This window comes from Macrobrachium nipponense, chromosome 29, assembly GCF_015104395.2.
Source record: "Macrobrachium nipponense isolate FS-2020 chromosome 29, ASM1510439v2, whole genome shotgun sequence".
Taxonomy (NCBI): domain Eukaryota; kingdom Metazoa; phylum Arthropoda; class Malacostraca; order Decapoda; family Palaemonidae; genus Macrobrachium; species Macrobrachium nipponense.
The window spans coordinates 34798817-34817038 of NC_061092.1; the positions used below are offsets into that span (position 1 = coordinate 34798817).

At 41.7% G+C, this 18222-nt stretch overlaps 1 protein-coding gene across 1 annotated transcript in view; it reads right to left on the bottom strand.

The window, feature by feature from the left end:
- Positions 1-3125: 3125 nt before the first annotated feature.
- The window catches only part of LOC135206234 (dual specificity tyrosine-phosphorylation-regulated kinase 2-like), a 307323-nt gene continuing 292226 nt past the window's right edge, over positions 3126-18222 (bottom strand). The window contains exons 2-3 of the mRNA XM_064237600.1: positions 11070-11249; positions 3126-10580 (exon numbers count right to left, since the gene is read on the bottom strand). Of these exons, the coding sequence (XP_064093670.1) occupies positions 10020-10580; positions 11070-11249 (741 nt within the window). The 3' untranslated portion in view covers positions 3126-10019. The remainder of the gene's footprint in view (positions 10581-11069; positions 11250-18222) is intronic.

An 18222-nucleotide genomic window follows, 5' to 3' on the forward strand; every position in this document is an offset into this window, starting at 1 on the left:
GAATGCTAATTTTGTATCTGTTCGTCGATTTATCTTCCTTTTGTCACCACGTACAAGCATTCTACCCTAACTTGAGGAATCTTGCCTTGCAATTTTATAAACTGTGCTCGTGTTCCTTTCTAAATGCTGTACGTATGATTAATAATAATAATAATAATAATAATAATAATAATAATAATAATAATAATAATTTTGCGGAAATTGTCTAAGGAACAGTAAAACAATGAAGGGAATATTTATTGCTTTAACATTGTTCACCTTGAGTTTTCTCTAAGCCACCGACATGATCTGAGACCAAAATATAAAATATGGCCCATGTTTTAAAAGGAAAGTGATTTATGCAGCCGCTAAATACAAAATTCACATTAATTTTCCCTGTCACCTCCTTATTTTCCTTCAGCTTATTTTCGTTTCACGCAAACCTGATAACAATGGCTTCTGGCAAGAGGAATTGAATTTCTGCTTTATGAAGGAGAGAGAGAGAGAGAGAGAGAGAGAGAGAGAGAGAGAGAGGAGAGAGAGAGAGAGAAAATGTCCTTCAGACTTGGTTTGTAACAGAGGACGGATTTTTGTATGGCTTTATTTTCAGAGTTTGCAATATTGCATTTAAGTTATTAAAAGAGGTGGTTTCTATATGCATTCAAGTGTGATGAAAATTTGCGAATTGTGATTCTGCTATAAACCTCTGGATATGGCATTATTTAAAATACCTCTCATTGACTGAAGATGGAAAGTGTCAATAGTTTTTTAGAGGCAAAAACAGGACTCGGCATAGCCCCCTCGTTTGTTTGTTTGTTTGTTTGTATGGTGCTTTTACGTTGCATGGAACCAGTGGTTATTCAGCAACGGGACTAACGGCTTTACGTGACTTCCGAACCACGTCGAGAGTGAACTTCTATCACCTGAAATACACATCTCACTCCTCAATGGAATGGCCGGAAATCGACCTCGCGACCACCGAGGTGAGAAGCAAACACCAAACCAACCACGCTACTGAGGCGTTTCTACGACTCCTCGTAGTGGGGTAGTGCCCTCAGTATATCACGCACGGTGCACAGTAGGCATTACTCGAGGTTCTTGCAGCATCCCTTCGGTCCCTAGCTGCAGCCCTTTTCATTCCTTTTACTGTACCTCCGTTCATACTCTCCATCTTCCATCATCCCAACCTCTCCTAATTATTGTTTCACCATACAACTGCTAGGTTTTCATGTTACAATATCAAAACTTATCTTTTAATTTTCCTTTTCGCACTGAAAGACCTCATAGGTCCCAGCGATTATCCTTTGACCTAAATTTTATATTCCATTCCATTCAAATACCATCCACCTCACGGGACCTTTGAAGCTGATCAGCTTCCTGTAAATAATCCTCATTACAGCATCTGTCATCCCGAGTTGTTTTTCACCGAAGCTGCCCCTCTCTTAAGTTTAATCAATGCTAGAGAACCTAAACGGCTTTGGTACAAAATTTATAATAAGATTATTTTTCACATACCGGTAGAGGTACATACCTGCTCCTAAACTCATCTGGGAAGTGTTACTCCAGACTCGAAAAAATTCAATAATCATAATGTTCCGAAGGATGTTGTATGCGCATGTGTGAGCAGAAAAAGATAATTACTGGGATTCTCCATCCTTACATGACTTTTTAAGGTTACCATAGACTATGCATAAGTACTGCTATATTATAGACCTTGCTGAAGTACTTGAATCTCGGCATTTATTTCCGCGTTGTACATAGGAAACAATTACTATAAGTTTCTGTGAAACTTAAAATTCAACATTTCCACGCAAGACAACTTTGACTACGGATTTCATTCACAGTTTTTTCAACTACCTTCTCTACAGCTCCCTTTTGATTTGGTTAATCTATAACTGAGGTGTAGAAGGCAGGGTGGTTGTAGCCTAATTCTATAATGCCTGGTGTTCCACAGGGCAGTTCTCTGAGGCCTGAATAATTTTTAGGATGGGAACAACAACAAAATATTTGGGCTTTTGAAATAAGGAATTACACTGTATATTTGATGAAATACCTGTTGCCACTGGTAGCTTGTTTCTGGCCAGAAATGAAGAAAGAGGCTGTTCCTCTTGGCTCTGGAGTAGGTCGATCAGTGATGTAGTTATTGAAGCTTGAGGAATATGAAAACAAAAAATGACTGGATCTGCCAATCTTGAATCTTTCTGTGGTTAGTTAATTGCTACTCAAAACTTTTTCGCAGTACCCATCATTCATATTCTTTTCCACCCTCTTCTAACAACTGTTCCATTGTGCAACTGGGTGGTTTTCCTCCTGTTACACTTTTGTAGCCTTCGGCCTAAATTTTATATTCAACCCTGTTTTATATTCGATTGCTGCAACTTTGCTTATTGCTGCAATTTTGCAAGATATCACATACTGTACTTTATCACAAACGATGATATATATATATATATATATATATATATATATATATATATATATATATATATATATATATATAATATATAAATATAATTTGTTTGTATGGTGCTTTTACGTTGCATGGAACCAGTGGTTACTCAGCAACGGGACCAACGGCTTTAACGTGACTTCTGAACCACGTCGAGAGTGAACTTCTATCACCAGAAATTCACATCTCTCACTCCTCAATGGAATGGCTGAGAATCGAACCCGCGACCACCGAGGTGGGACGCAAACACCATACCGATCACGCCAACGAGGCGCGGCCCCCCCCCCCCCCCCCCCCCCCCCCCCCCCCACACTTTTTTTTTTTTTTTTTTTGCATCGACAAAGATAACAGCGGTTTGGTTTAGTGTCACTTTGGAAGGACTTTTTCGCTCTGACCTTTGCAGCAACGTCAAAGCTTTCTGCAGTGAGTGGACAAGAAGCTCAGCCACTCAGTTATACTACCTATTTTCTTTGCTCATATCCTTTCTCTTTAAAAATTCATTTTAAGTTTCTCATCGTTCTACTTCACTTTTTTGGTTCTTTATCGGTGATTCTTTGTAGTCTACCCTTTCCACTCGAAACTCCAAAGAAAACAATTTGTTTCCATTCCGAGTCTGTCAGTAAGCCTCCCCTCCCCCCATTAAAAATAAAAACCACACATTTTTTTTATTAAAAAGGATTAAATAAAATACGAAGAATATGGATCATTTTCTTTTTATTGATGCCTAACAACACAGAAATTATGTTCCTACATAACCTAGTCTGTATTTTATCCAGCCTTCAGGTCGGATTATTTTTTTTCTTTTTTTTTTTACAAATTCTCCTCTCTTGCATACAGTTTCACGGTACTGTTTACAGTTATCACAAAATTAATAAAAAAGAAAGACGTTTTTCCCAACGACATGTCGGTAAGAAATATTTTGCATTATTCTAAATATATATATATATTTATATACTGCTGAAATCATTGCTGTTCTATTAACCTTTTGTGAATTTTTGTTAAGACAAAAATATCAAAAGGCAGGGAGGTCATCTGAACGGGTGAGGGAGAAGGGAGGAGGATTAGGGAGGTGAAAAGGTGAATATTATGGATGGGGATTTCGGGGCCGGGGGGATGGGTAGGGGTGGGGGGGGAGAGAAGCATAGAGGGTTCAAAGGGACCTACAGGAGTCACTGGGCTATTTTCATTGATCCATACAAAAAACACACACATTCACTTTGCCATTTTGAATCATCTTGGGTTGATCGGTGAGCGTTGTACAAGGGTCTCCAACACTCCTACAAAAATTATGTACAGTATTTCTCCACAAAACTGATCAACTATTTTGACATCTATATTACAATGTCTTACAGCATGTGTACAGTATTTAAATACAAGAGGACAATGAGAAAGAGGGAGAAGTGTTGAAGGGAGGGAGAGACACGGAGAAAGAGAGAGAAAGAGGAGAACTGAAGTGCCAACAAAAGGCTTTCCTTTCTTTCTTTCTCCCTCTCTCTCTCTTCTCTCTTTCTCCTTCACACCATTTCTCCCTCCCTCCCTCCGGCTTTCCCCCTTCCAATTCTAAGAATGAGGAAAATTTTGTATCACCCTGTATGGCTGATGAAGACAGCAGCAGCTCCTGGGTTGTATCCTCCCTCGAAGCAGCTTTCCAGATGAAGAAATCAAAATTAAAACTAGCAGGAAAAACAATTTTTTTTAAAACCACTGCATATAAGCTACGAGATATTCTTTCTTTTTTTTCACTACCGTCTTCACCAAAGTTACAAAGTACAGAAGATATGAAAAGATCAAAGATGATGATGATGGTACTGATGACAATAATGATGAGGATGGGGATGGTATTTTGATGATGAGTACCATGTGTCACGATGTGCGGAGCTCCTGGGCTCTCTTAAGTGCACAAATGCATCACACATGCACATGAACAACTGCTCATCACCTGAGTGCTGGGGGGAAGGGGGGGATAATACACAAGAAGCAGTTTGGAGTTGCATTCATCAGGGAGAGAGAGCTAGCTAGCTCGTTGGAGGAGTTACGGACGAGACAAATAAAAGATCATATCTGGTAATATTGAAAATAGGAGGACTCTATCCTGACAGGTACAAAGATTGAGAGAGAAAACTGAATTGAGATTTAAACTGACACCTGATGAACAAAAGTGGTCTTAGGATTTCTCCTGGAGAATTGAACTCGAGAGAGGAAAAGAGTAAAGGACTGAGTGAAGCCAGGACTCAGAGCCACAGATGAATGAACTGTACAGAGGGGCTGGAAACACAACACAGAGGGCAGCAGCACTTTGGCCTCCTATGTACATTTGTGACAAGATTTTTTTTGTTTGTTTTGTTTTATGTACACTGCCGAAAGCCCTAAAAAAACGTGCACACATACATCGGTCGGGACGAGGATCGGTCAAGAGCGTGGCCAAGTCATTCATTACCACCACTGCTGCTGCAGCAGTTCTCGAATCTTTCGTAGACGTAAAGAAACTTTGTTCAGGTGTTCAAGTCATGCGTTATAATAGTCCGTCTGGTCAAGTTCGTTTTATCGGGCGGCTTGACTGAGCTGCAAACGCGACTGATAATGCCTTATTACTTCAACAAAACGTAGCCATTTGACAACGGAAACGTCTTTTTTTCTCTCTCAGATTGTTCCTTGGCGTTTCATTACAGGTAGACGCATGAGAGAGGAAAAAAAGCCACTACAAGCATACGTTAATAGAAACGAACTTGTGATACCTGTACAACGTTTTAATTTACATGCTATATTGTTTTGAAAACCCCACCAAAATACAAATTATTCGTCCAATTTTTTCATGCTTCCTAGGAATCACTTGTGATACCTGTACGTGCAAAATTGTGAGAAAGAATTATTTCCTTTGTAGCACAGAATAAATAAATCCACTTATTTTGAGGAGAATAAAGTATAACGGCTTCACGTTCTGATTTCCAGAGTTAAATTCTGTTAATTAACTTAAAATCGTACCACTTGGCTGTTCCACAGGACCAAAGAAGAGGAAAAATTGCAGCCAATCAATTAACTTTCAAATAAAAATTCTCTCTGGTGAAGATCTTTCAACATAACACATTTTTCCATATATATCTCCTCTGAACAGATTGTCAAGATAAAGTACACAACGAAAAGTGTCTATCTTGCGAAATACCCTAAAACGAAACTGAAAATCACTCAATAAAATTATAAAATTACTCTAACTTCTTTTTTTAAATACCGTGTATTACCGTTTGCCCAGTAAAGTAAATTAAGATCGACATACATTGCCGTATCTCGTAATAGTTTTGCTCAATTTCCCCCGTTACAAAAATCAAAGACTTAAATCGTGATCATGATTAATTGATGCCTTGAGTTTGCACACTGGTCTTATGGGTCAGTCAGTCATCGGTTGAGTGAGTTCGTTAGTTTCTAATACTGAAATGGTGACAGTCATCGTCAGTACAGTGTTTGTTGATCAGTGCAAATGCCTCGCGCTGAAATGCAGATGGAAATACCAACATATGCCCGCGAAAGTTATAATAAAGTGAGAGAAATAGTGTCTGATTGTCCCGAGTTTTAGCCAAAATTCATTTAACAGATGTGGTTCGCTTGTATTATCAATACTCCACCAGCCATTCATGAGATATGCTATTGTTTTTAAAGGCAAATTTGATCACACTAATATGAAATAAAAAAAGAAAGGTTTGAAAATTATTTTGTGCGATTAAAAACTACCTTGAATCGTGATATAATAGGCTGTGGTTTCCACTGCTAATCTGTGATGTATATTACAAAAAAAGGGAAGATTGAGAAGCTCTCCCCTACTCCCTCAATGAGGAGCCCCTCCCCTACTCCCTCACCCTTCTTTTCTGGTTCACCTGTTGTGTTTTCCTGGCGCAAAAGATATCGGACACGAAATGTTCCATCCTCTTTCCTAACTCTTCCCCTGTGAATGTCACTCTTGAGCCACTTAGCGACAGATATGTCAGTTTCCACTAATAAATCAACGTCACTAGTCTTTGTACAGAATAGAGTCATAGGGATACAATCTACCTAATAGGAATAAAGAGACTGTTTGTACGTAAGTGTCATGGTTTCTGTAAATGTGTCTGCCTCTGATCATTGAGAAATCATTTTTTTTTTCTTCTATTTTTTGAGTCCTAATATTCACATTTGGAACGAACACTCCTCATCCCAACCGTATGCACACACTAGAGATGGCAAACACTGGCATACTGAGATGGCAACACTGATCTCTTGACTACTCTAGAAACATCCAACCTATGTCCAAACTTTCTTTCCCTACAAATTTTTGTTTAGTTTCTCACATGTATTTGTTTGTGTGAGTGTGTGAGACAAACAATTGTCAACTCTTGTGTCTTCACGACAGTTTATCAATATATATTCTTGGAGCAAAATGTCATTCACCTCAAATCATGCATCATACCCAGTTAAAGTGAAAAAGAAAAGTGGATCTTTGACTGCACAGTTGAGCAGGTTTGTGATGTATGGTTATATTTATCATTATTTCTATGAGATCCTAATGATTCTTTCACAGTAACCGTCCACCTTTGCTGTATAATGTTACCTAAAAAATATTGCACTTTACATGTGGATAAAAAAGAAAAAAACAGGTTACTACAAAAATTTTTACACACAGTAACACTTCTATCTCCTGAGGATTTTACATACACACGTATCTACATATCTGTATACATTAAAGTGTGTGTGTGTGTGTGCTTCTTCCTCATAGACTGACTACTGAACAACTTAACTTTTCATTTCATGAATTCCACACTCTGAGGACAACATATCAACTGCACTGTCTGCCCTTCTTCGTTTTATTTATCATCAAAACACACCAGGACTGATTCTAGGCTGCGGCTCATTAGCAACATGTTTGTATAAATAAAATTCCGTTACAGAACAGCCTCTTACATTACCACTTCTTTGTTATGTTACTCTTCTTCTTCTTGACACACCTTGATTTCCACAGTCCTCACACTTGCACACAAACAACGTAGTAGCAGTAGTAGTAGTAGTAGTAGTAGTAGTAGTAGTAGTAACAATAGTATGTCTGACGTTTAATGACTGATTAACCCGTAAGATGCAGTTTTAAAACTTTGGCAGGCGTGAAGACAGCCACGATTGTCAGAGTAAAAGAAAAGAAAAATCATAAATAAATACTATCATAAAACACAAAATTAATAAAAAAGAGAACACCTTGCTTATGATAGCCTTCACCTTCGCAGCCGTTCCCGGGCTGCAAGTGCGAGTTATCACATTGTTGAATGAGTCTGTAAAATTATTTATCATACACTATCATATGAGCAAAAAAAGGCAGTGTGAAGCCTCCTCTCCAGAGTACATCCACGTACAAATAAAATCACCCTCAGTTACTTAAATGCCAAAGAAACAAAGTCTTCATTGTAAGTGTACATACATTTCATCTGCCATCGAATTCCCTCATTATAACAATTGTTTCGTCCAATATGGAGAAACGTGACTTTAAGGGAACTCCGAAAACCAAGAGAGAGAGAGAGAGAGAGAGAGACAGAGAGAGATGAAAAAAAAGCTTATATTATACAATAGTAATCTAAGGGTAACTCGAATTAAAAAAAAAAAAAGAACAGGAGAAAATGACATCCAAATCAATATTACAAACTCAAGTCTTTCCCTGGGTAGGAACTTGGGACTCCAACGTCAGCTCTGCCACTCAGACATCCAATTTTCTATATATATATATTTTCATTTTCCATTTTCCACACCTCTTCTTTCTACATGAATGCATGGAAAGTAAGTAAGGGCACGCGTGACGCAGCAATGGTAATGGTTCCACGAGTGATAATGGAGAATGGATCCTGATCTGTGTTTATTCGTTTCCTTGTGATGAGATTCATTCACGTGTGAGTTTGTGTAGGGGTTTTCATCTATCAACGTTACATAAATTAAAAATGCCATAAAGTAACAATTGCTATGTACAGATTGTATGAAAATATACGTTTTGAGAGAGAGAGAGAGAGAGAGAGAGAGAGAGAGAGAGAGAGAGAGAGAGAGAGAGAGAGAGAGTGTTCAGCCACAACTCTTTGGGCACTTAGCCAGAGAGCCACAATAACCCTGTCACAGGGCACGTCGCCAGAAAATTGGCCCCAGGTCCTCCTTTTTGGCATATTGGTTTGCGGGCTGCTGAATTTATCTTTGGGAGAACAAGAGCGCATGTAAGCTACAGCACAGTATAATGTACAAGCCAGGGATGTGCATCTTGGTGGATACGAGCTTTAGTGTTTTATGTAACAAAAAAAAAAGAAGTGTGCATTACCATTGCATTATCATGTGCCCTAACTTTTGAAAGTAACTGCCACAATAGTATAAAAAATGTTTTTTGCATTATCTACTTCCCCAATTCCAAGTGAGAAGAGAGCTTGCCATATAGATCGGTTACATAATATCAAGTACTACTACTTCACTTCATTCGAAACAACTTCAATTGTCTTCTGTATGAAACACTTTTTGCTTGCTTGCTTGTCCTTCCAACGCGGGAGAATTTGAGTGAACGCATCTTTTTTCGTTGAATTTGACTTTATTACATATTTATTTATATATATATATTTCATAACATTGTGCTAAGTATAAAATGAGTATATAAATTTCTTTTCTTCAGTCATTCACACCAGAGTTTTTTTGATTGCATCAGCAAACAAGAAAGTGACTGTGGGTGTGTGTATGTTTGTGTGTGTGGCCGTGGGCGGTGGGCGGCCTTCTGTTCATAACAGCGACTGAGAGATGGACAGACAGAGAGAGACACACACACGAGGGCTTAGATGTGATGTGGGCGGCTTTCAAATAGTGTCCAGCACCAGCCAGCCCAACACCAGCCACACCACCGCCCCTGTTTTTGTGAACAAGGCGAGATCATAGAAAAGTTGTAATATCAACCAAGTAATCTCTGGGGTTCCCTCCCTCCCTCCCTCCCTCCCCTCTCACTTACTCGCGCTTTTCAAACCACTTGCTTTCTTTTTTTTTTTCTGCTTTCCGCTGCTAAATTCGTGCTTGGTCAAGAATCCTCCTAACGTGACCAGCAGGTTTTCACTTAACAACTAAGGAAAGAATTGTCATAAAAAAACGAACAAGATTTGGCAGGCAAGAGGGAGGGACACCTCAGGAGCATCAGTCCAAGTCCATAGACGTGACCCTAGACTGTGCTAAGACGACTAGTGGGCGTGGCGGCAGACATGGGCGCCTGAGAGGATACGTGGCTTGGGCGAGTGTCCCGCCTCACACACTACCCCGCCCACCTGCCACCATCACTGTGCATGCGCCCAATACTGCGACAATTGCACTTTGGTCTGGTGATATGTGAGCGGCTAAGAAGAAGTCCCTCGCTGCATGCGGGAATCAGGCAGCCGAGGGCTCTGGCGGCCGCACCACTGGCTCTGAAGGAGAGACAAGGAGGAGGAGCCGGAGGAGGAGGAGTTCATGAGTGGTATTGGTGGTGGCTGTAGTAATAACAGTAGTAGGAGCAGTAGTAGGAAGTCGTAGTAATCATAGTACTAAATGTAGTAGAAGTAATGATGATGGCATTTATGGGCGGCTGAGGCGATGCTCAGGTCACTGGATTGGTGATCTGGGGCAGTTTGGTGTGATGTCGCGGGTGGAGAGTGGAGGCCCCTCCGTCGTCAGTGATGGTGGCACGCAGTTTGGTGGCGGAGGTGGCGATGGTGTTGAGCTTGGTGGCTGACGAAGGTGTGCGGGATGACGACGACGATGAAGGTGTCCGCAGAGTGGACGCTGGGGAGTCGCTCTTCTCCGAGGGCGGCTTCGGAAGACGTCTCCTCAGCCACCCGTGCCTGAGAGCCTGGTTGGGCGTCATCCGCGTCGCCGGGTCCCAGTCCAGGCAGCGCTGGATGAAGTCCAGGAACAGGGGATCGCTGCAGCCCTTGAGAGCGACCTGTAGGGTTTTGGATCCCGGAGGCCCGCGGGGCTTTCCTCTGCGAGAATGCCCGCCGTGGAGGATCGTGGCTCCGTCGGGAAGGGTTCTGGTGACGCAGTACCTCGGGTAACCCTTACTGGTGATGAAGTTCTTGGCCCTCTTGCTCTGCTCCAGGAGCTTCGTCGGGGGCATGCCCAGAAGCTCAATGATACACGCCAGTTGGTCTGCCTCGTCCTGCAAAGTTGAAAAGGCTGCGTTACTTTCAATTCTGCAATCAATGGCTCACATGCCTAAAAGGAACGCGTCATCTATCCTATTCTCCGAATTGTCAATAAAAGGCAAAGGCAACTCTCAGTGATTCCTAACTCCTCATAAGAAAACGGGATAACGTAAATCTTAATATTTTTCCTAGATATATTCCGTAACAGTAACTTTATTTACACCTACGTGCGTCATTAACGTCTTGGAATGAAAAACTCTATAAACATAACAAATTTCACAAAAACATATGTTTAAAACTAGGTAACGTCATTATCAAAGTAAGATATGATGTTAATAAGTCTAAAAATGCTTGTTGACAAGCATTTATCCTTATTCCATCAGACATCTATAATGTCGAACACGTGCTGAACTTTGTTGTGTGTTTTTGCACAAAACTGGTCTCTCTTCGTTATAAAAGAAAAAAAAAATTAAAAATAAAAATAAAAACACACTATCACTCACCTCTCCTGGTAACAAAGGATATCCGGTGAGTAGTTCCGCCAGGATACATCCTAAGGACCACATGTCGATCGCCATGCCGTACTTTGCTCCTAGGATGACCTCCGGTGCACGGTAGAAGCGGCTCTGGATGTACGTGTACACTCTTTGGTTTTCATAGCACGACGATCCAAGGTCGATGACCTGCCGGAAAAAAACAACATTGAAAGACTCGAAATTTTAAGGTTGGGTATTGTGATTACCTAACAAGTTATTAATTATAAAGTGCTTACATTCCTATGGAAAGGGTCTAAATGCTCTGAACTTGCCTACGAAGCTCATAAGCAGTAAGACCAAATGACTTACAAAATCTGCTTTTAAGAAATGTCATATTTTCTTGCCTTCTTTTTTATTTCTCTACTACTGGCCACCGTAAGGGGGGTCGTGACAATAGTGCACCTCATGCAGTGCACTGTAGGCATTACTTCATGGTAGATTGCAACGTCCCTCCGGTCCCTGGCTGCAACATCTTTCATTCATTTTACGTACCTCCGTTCATATTCCCTTTCTTCCAATTTATACTTTCCACAGAAGAGCTCTCGGTGGCCACGTTTCAAACCTTTTTACTGACCATTTCCGTTTCTGCCCGAATGACCTCATAGGTCCTGCGCTTGGCATTTGGCCTAAATTCTATATTCCAATTCCAGTTACAGCTCTCTCCCACGAGCACGTTTCCACGTGGAATAAACTTCTTAAGGGCCCCAAAACACCCTGAACGTTGTAAGGAACGATTGTTTGAACTATTGTCTGTAGCATTCGCCAACCAAAACATTGTTGGTATGGACTTGTCCCCGAAATGCAAAACAAGGGGCGGGGGAGCTTCCTTGTTCATTGAATGATCTCACCGGGAATCTGTCACGACCAGGTTGCTGGCTTGCGACTTATGTCTGTCATACACAGGTCGTTCAATGTATGGGTTTGTCTGCCGATATAACGCTATCGCGCACGTCTATTCTAGAGAGGATGTCATGTCTTCCAGAGACAAAATCTTTGTTCAGACTGAAATCGGTGCGGAGATCATTCATACTGTCTGAATAGTTTGTTTGTTTGTCGATAACGACAATCGTTCTGACGATCGTTCAGTGTATGGGGGCCTTTAGAATTACGTAATTAGTAGATGGTCACCGACCTCATTATCATTACTGGGATTAAGAAATTATTCTCCATCGGCTGTGAATCGGCTGCTGTGGTATATGAGAGAGAGAGAGAGAGAGAGAGAGAGAGAGAGAGAGAGAGAGAGAGAGAGAGAGAGAGAGATTTGCATAACATAAATAAAAACGTGTAGTTCCACCCTGCCAGGCGCCGCATGGGGACTGGGTGTGGGGGTTGGGGGCGGGTTATGCCGTCAATGCATCTCACGTGGCCTACTGTTGGCATTTTTGAAGGGCGTTTACTGCGTTACCTCGAGCCCTAGCTACCTATTTTTAAGTTTTTTTTTTTTTCTCCATTCCCGCTTCCTGCATTTAATCTTAATACCCTTCCGACCTTCTTAGCTACTACTTCTTACTGTAAACTGTGGATTATCTCTCGGTTCCACCTTCAGATCCTTGTGCTTCATCGCATTTATTTTATATATCACTTTTAATCTTGCTGTCCAGCCACTCGGCTCCGTCTTTTCGATGTCTTTAGGTGAACGGCCGAATGTGCCTGAGTGCTTGGCTGGACAGCCTTAATTTAATGATCAATCATTGGTATCTCCCTCCGGCGGTGAAACCAATTGTTCATAAGACATAAATATATCCTAGTAAATATATATCGATGCTCACTGGTATTAATAATAGCTGAGACGAGGTCATGACTTTAAAATCCTCTTAGGTCACGTTCAGGGAAGGAATACGAAACACACGTAAAAAACGTAAACGTGTATACGCGCGCACATGAACACATGTGGGTGTTTGTGTGTTTGCTTTCAGGTGTATATATTACTAGCTTCATACGGGTGGGTGGGTGGGACAGGGACAGGGCTGCTGGGGCGTGGGCGGCTGGCAAGGGCCAAGTTTTAAAGACAGACCCCTGAGCCTTGGCCTAGTTTATTTATTTTTGTCCCGACGGGACCTCGGTGGTCGTGGGTTCCATTCTCGGCCATTCCACTCTCGACGTGGTTCGGAAGTCACGTAAAGCCGTTGGTCCCGTTGCTGAATAACCACTGGTTCCATGCAACGTAAAAGCACCATACAAACAAAACAAACCTTCCTTCACCCTCCTCCTCGCCTCGAGTTCGTGCGGAGCCGAGAAAGACGAACTTGGAGACGGAGCAGGTGAGAAGAGGTAGAATAAAAACCCAGACATTTACGAAGACGACATGGTGCACTGTAGGCATGACTTAAGGTGCTTTGCAGCGTCCCTTCGGTTTTTGTTGTTTGTTTGTATGGTGTTTTTAAGTTGCATGGAACCAGTGGTTATTCAGCAACGGGACCAACGGCTTTACGTGACTTCCGAACCACGTCGAGAGTGAACCTCTATCACCAGAAACACACATCTCTCACTCCTCAATGGAATGGCCGAAAATCGACCTCGCGACCACCGAGGTGGGACGCTAACACCATACCAACCACGCCACTGAGGCTAGTTGCAACCTCTCTCATTTCTTTGCCGTACCTCCGTTCATATGCTTTTCCTTCCATCCGACTTTCCACGCTCTCTAGAAACTACTATCTAATGCAACTACAAGGGATTTCCTCCTGTTACACCTTTCAAACCTTCTCACTATCACTTTTCCTTCTGCCTGAATGACATGATAAGTCTCAGCGGTTGGCCTTTGACTTCAGTTCTATATTCTATTCTTCTCTTTGCGAAGACGAAGATATACGAGTCAGAAATAAATAAAGTGCCACGAAGACGGAAACGGGCAAGGACACGAACCATTTTTTTTTTAAAAGCTCACTCATTCGTCCTTGCGAAGAAGATTCATGTCCTTAATCTTCGAGGCTAGGTGGGCGGTTAGACACACTCGCGACTGCACCTGCGCCTGCCGAGAGCCCCATGAGAAATGGTTATTATCCCAAAACATCATCGAGCCTTTCAACACGAAAGTATGTCAAGACCAACAACAACAGCAACAGCAACAACAACAACAACGAACTCACCACTAGACTCGCTTCACAAGGTCAAGACCATTTGTGCCTAGTAGTGCCAGACGGCGCAAACATGGAATGTGTCACATAATCTAGTGCCAGACCTCATTTCTTTTCCTGACCAGTGGGACTCAGTCTTTCGCTAATAAAGAGCCTGCTTGTGCCAACTGCACGAATCCGGCTTTATTGATTCAGAGAGGGAGGTTGAAACGACAGTACAGGAGATTTAATATCCTAATATATCATCTCTGTGTAGAGTCAATAGATTGAATATTTTGTAGGGAAAAACTCTCTATCACGAGAGTATATATAGTTCTAAAGGGTCCACAATAATACAAAGTGTAAAAAGTCCGTGTATAATTTTGAAGACTTACAGATAGCTTTCGCCACCCTTCCTGGGTTCATCTTCAGTCCAAATTCTCATTTGGACTGAAGATGAACCAGGGAAGGGTTCGAAAGCTATCTGTAAAGTCTTCAAAATTATACACGGACTTTTTTACAACTTGTTGTTATTGTGGACCCTTTAGAAAATTGAATATTTTAATATCACCCTTGCTGATATACAACAGATTAAATATGCTAATACACCACCCTTGCTTGCAGAAAATAGATTAAATACCCTCGTATATCATCTCTGCAACCCCTTTCATTCCTTTTACTGTACCTCTGTTCATATTCTTCTGTCTTACTTTCTACCCTCTCTCCCTAACAACTGTTTCAAAGTGCAACTACGAGGTTTTCATCCTAATACAACTGTACAACCTTTCGACTATCAATTTCCTTTTCAACATTGAAAATCTTTATATATTCCTATTCCTACAATCTCAAGATGTGGGACTCGAAGGGGCAGCACCTAAAATATTTCGCGGGAAAGGAACGCAACGCCTTTCATTGATTCCTAATTTTTTCACTTCTTCAGAGGCAAAGCATCCGGCAAAATCTTCCTCCAGGAAGGAAAGTATTGTCATTGAGCTAAATATTACATGAAATGGACATATTGATTCTCATTAAGAGAGTCTTTAAAAAAAATGATGTTCGTAAGCCATTTACAAAGGACTCGGTATCATACGTCACGACTGCATACTATGTGGTACTAATGTTGTGTACGAGAGGCCCACCCGCCTTGCATTCATACCACCAACGTCTCCACAGAGGATACTACATAAAGAATGATGCATATAAAGCTCGTCCACTATACTTCATAAAACCACTCATAGACCCTCAAGCCACATATGAGGCACTTATGTGGCGTGAAATTGATAGTCTCCCTCCTAAATGTATCAAGAACACAGTACGTCGACTTCAAGGCCACTCGGAACTTTTCACGAAATTACAGTAAAGAAACCTCCGATAACGGAGGAGGAAATATCCACGAGGAATAATTGATAGGTCAGTTGGTATATTTTACCAAATACTGCATTTGGTTCACCTAAATCATAAATGTATATTCTTGTTTTTTTTCTTTCTTTTTCAAATATTCACCTGAATCTCTCATCCCTCAATTAATCGATCTCTCTCTCTCTCTCTCTCTCTCTCTCTCTCTCTCTCTCTCTCTCTCTCTCTCACACACATAAAGAAAAGGATATTATTCCTCATTTTAAATCAGTGTTAGACAGCGAATGCTAATATGTAGGAAGCTGATACTTATTCTGGCGGAGCAACACCTCATTCATTATATCTCAATAATAGTATATTATATATATATATATATATATTTATATATATAATATATATATATATATATATATATAGATCTAGATAGATAATATTAGTCTCAAATCTTGTGGCATGTTTTATTTCTTTATGAAATCGCCAACCCCACAAACTTCACCTTGATTACAACCTGCCACAATCAATGAACCAAAAGGTAGAGTACATAATTTAATGTCTCTTGACATAAAGTGTGTGTGTGTGTATAGAAATATATGTATATGTATGTGTATATATATATATATATATGTGTGTGTGTGTGTGTGTGTGTGTGTGTGTGTGTGTGTGTGTAAATAAAGGCAAATGCCATGAAGGAAAAGTTAAACAAAATTGTTTCACTTTTCCTTCGTGGCATTTACCTTTACATATCCATCACGTTCCATATCTTCGTGAGTAAGTTATACATATGTATATGTATATAAATCAAGACAAAACAGCTGTGGACTTACACTGTCTACCAAAATGAAGCCTTACATTTTGCTACCTAGAGCTGCTACAGTATGAAGAAATCAGGGTTTCTCAACAAGTTAACGTCTACAAGCCTTATAAAACGGTGATTCTAAACAACGCAGTGTTCGTCTGCAAACATTTGGCTAAAAACAAACCGACGCTGGTATTTTTCTGCCATCAGCTACGCCATATGGTTTGACGTTGTTGTGTGTGTGCCAACTCACTCGATGTCTTTCTAAGCAAGAACAGGGGGAAACTTATGTCCAGCCAACCGCTTCCAGGAAGAAAAACGAGAGAGAGAGAGAGAGAGAGAGAGAGAGAGAGAGAGAGAGAGATTCAACAAAACACCCAATGCTGAATAACCACTGGTTCCGTGCAACGAAAAAACACCATACAAACGAACAACAAATCAACAAAACAGAAAAACTGCCAAAATTGGCTCTTTTAATTGCTGTAATATACTCTTTTAATTGCTGTAAATATAAACTGACAATTGATATATTTTGTCTGAGTAACAGCTCCTTATCATTAGCCTGTCATATTTGACTACTTAATATATTCTCCTGAGAAGCAAAGCCTTCATCATTCACGTCGGAAACTCCTGCCCCTTTGACCCTTTGACTCTTCCCCCCCCCCCCCCCCCCCCCCCCCCCCCCCCCCCCCCCCCCCCCCCCCCCACCCCCCCCCCCCCCCTCCCCCCCCCCCCCCCCCCCCCCCCCCCCCCCCCCCCCCCCCCCCCCCCCCCCCCCCCCCCCCCCCCCCCCCCCCCCCCCCCCCCCACCCCCCCCCCCCCCCCCCCCCCCCCCCCCCCCCCCCCCCCCCCCCCCCCCCCCCCCCCCCCCCCCCCCCCCCCCCCCCCCCCCCCCCCCCCCCCCCCCCCCCCCCCCCCCCCCCCCCCCCCCCCCCCCCCCCCCCCCCCCCCCCCCCCCCCCCCCCTCCCTGTCCCATTCAAGAAAAGCGTATAAAGGTGCAATCGTTAATCTGTTATATTGTCGTTCAACAAGACAAGCTAAGAAATGTCCCGTAATATTCATTAAGGGTCTTAAACTTTTGCCTTATGTTGAAATCATCCTTCGTCTGAACCACATCTAGACTTACGTTAACCAAATAAATCATGAATGTCAGTGCGCAACTTTATACAATTTAAATGAAATAAATTACAAGTATATCAAAATTCGGATATATAACACCTGCTGTTCAGGTGTACATGTGTTGAGGTTATATGACATGAGGGACTACTTTTTACAAAATACTCTTCAAAGTGAATCACTTTTTACGCTCACAATATTTTATTCAGGTAATTAATATGTGTGTGTTTCTAAGAAATTGAAAACTTACGTACATCACAAGTGTAATACAGTTCTACTGCTTCCCTTAATTTTGATAAAGCAACAAAGATCGAGTGTCGGTTCATGTTGGACTGACCGTTTGGAATCTGGGTTTGAGTGGAGTCAGCACGATAAAATTAGGACGAGAGAGAAGTGGAGGGTTTAAAAAGAAAGACACCTTGCTTTTCATAATAATAATCTGCATTGACTCAGCTTCCCATGTCAGTGTGTTGAGGTTTGTTGCCTTTCTGTGGGGCTCAAGATTGGCTTTTGTCATGGTTCTCATTTCACGTCGAGTTCAGGATGATATCTGTGATGTTCCTCATTTAATGTAGAGTTCACGGTTGTGTTTTTCCCAGTCAAACATTCTAATAACAATAATTATAACTAAAAAAAATTATTTCCTTAACTTTTAACGTCTTTTACCCCAGGCAAGAAAAGGCCATTGACTGTCGGCAGTCAAAAGAGAAGACGACAATCTCCCTTCCCCTCCTTCTCTCCCCCCCCCTCTCCCCCCCCCCCTCTCTTCCTCACTTGCCAAAAGTTGAAGAAGTC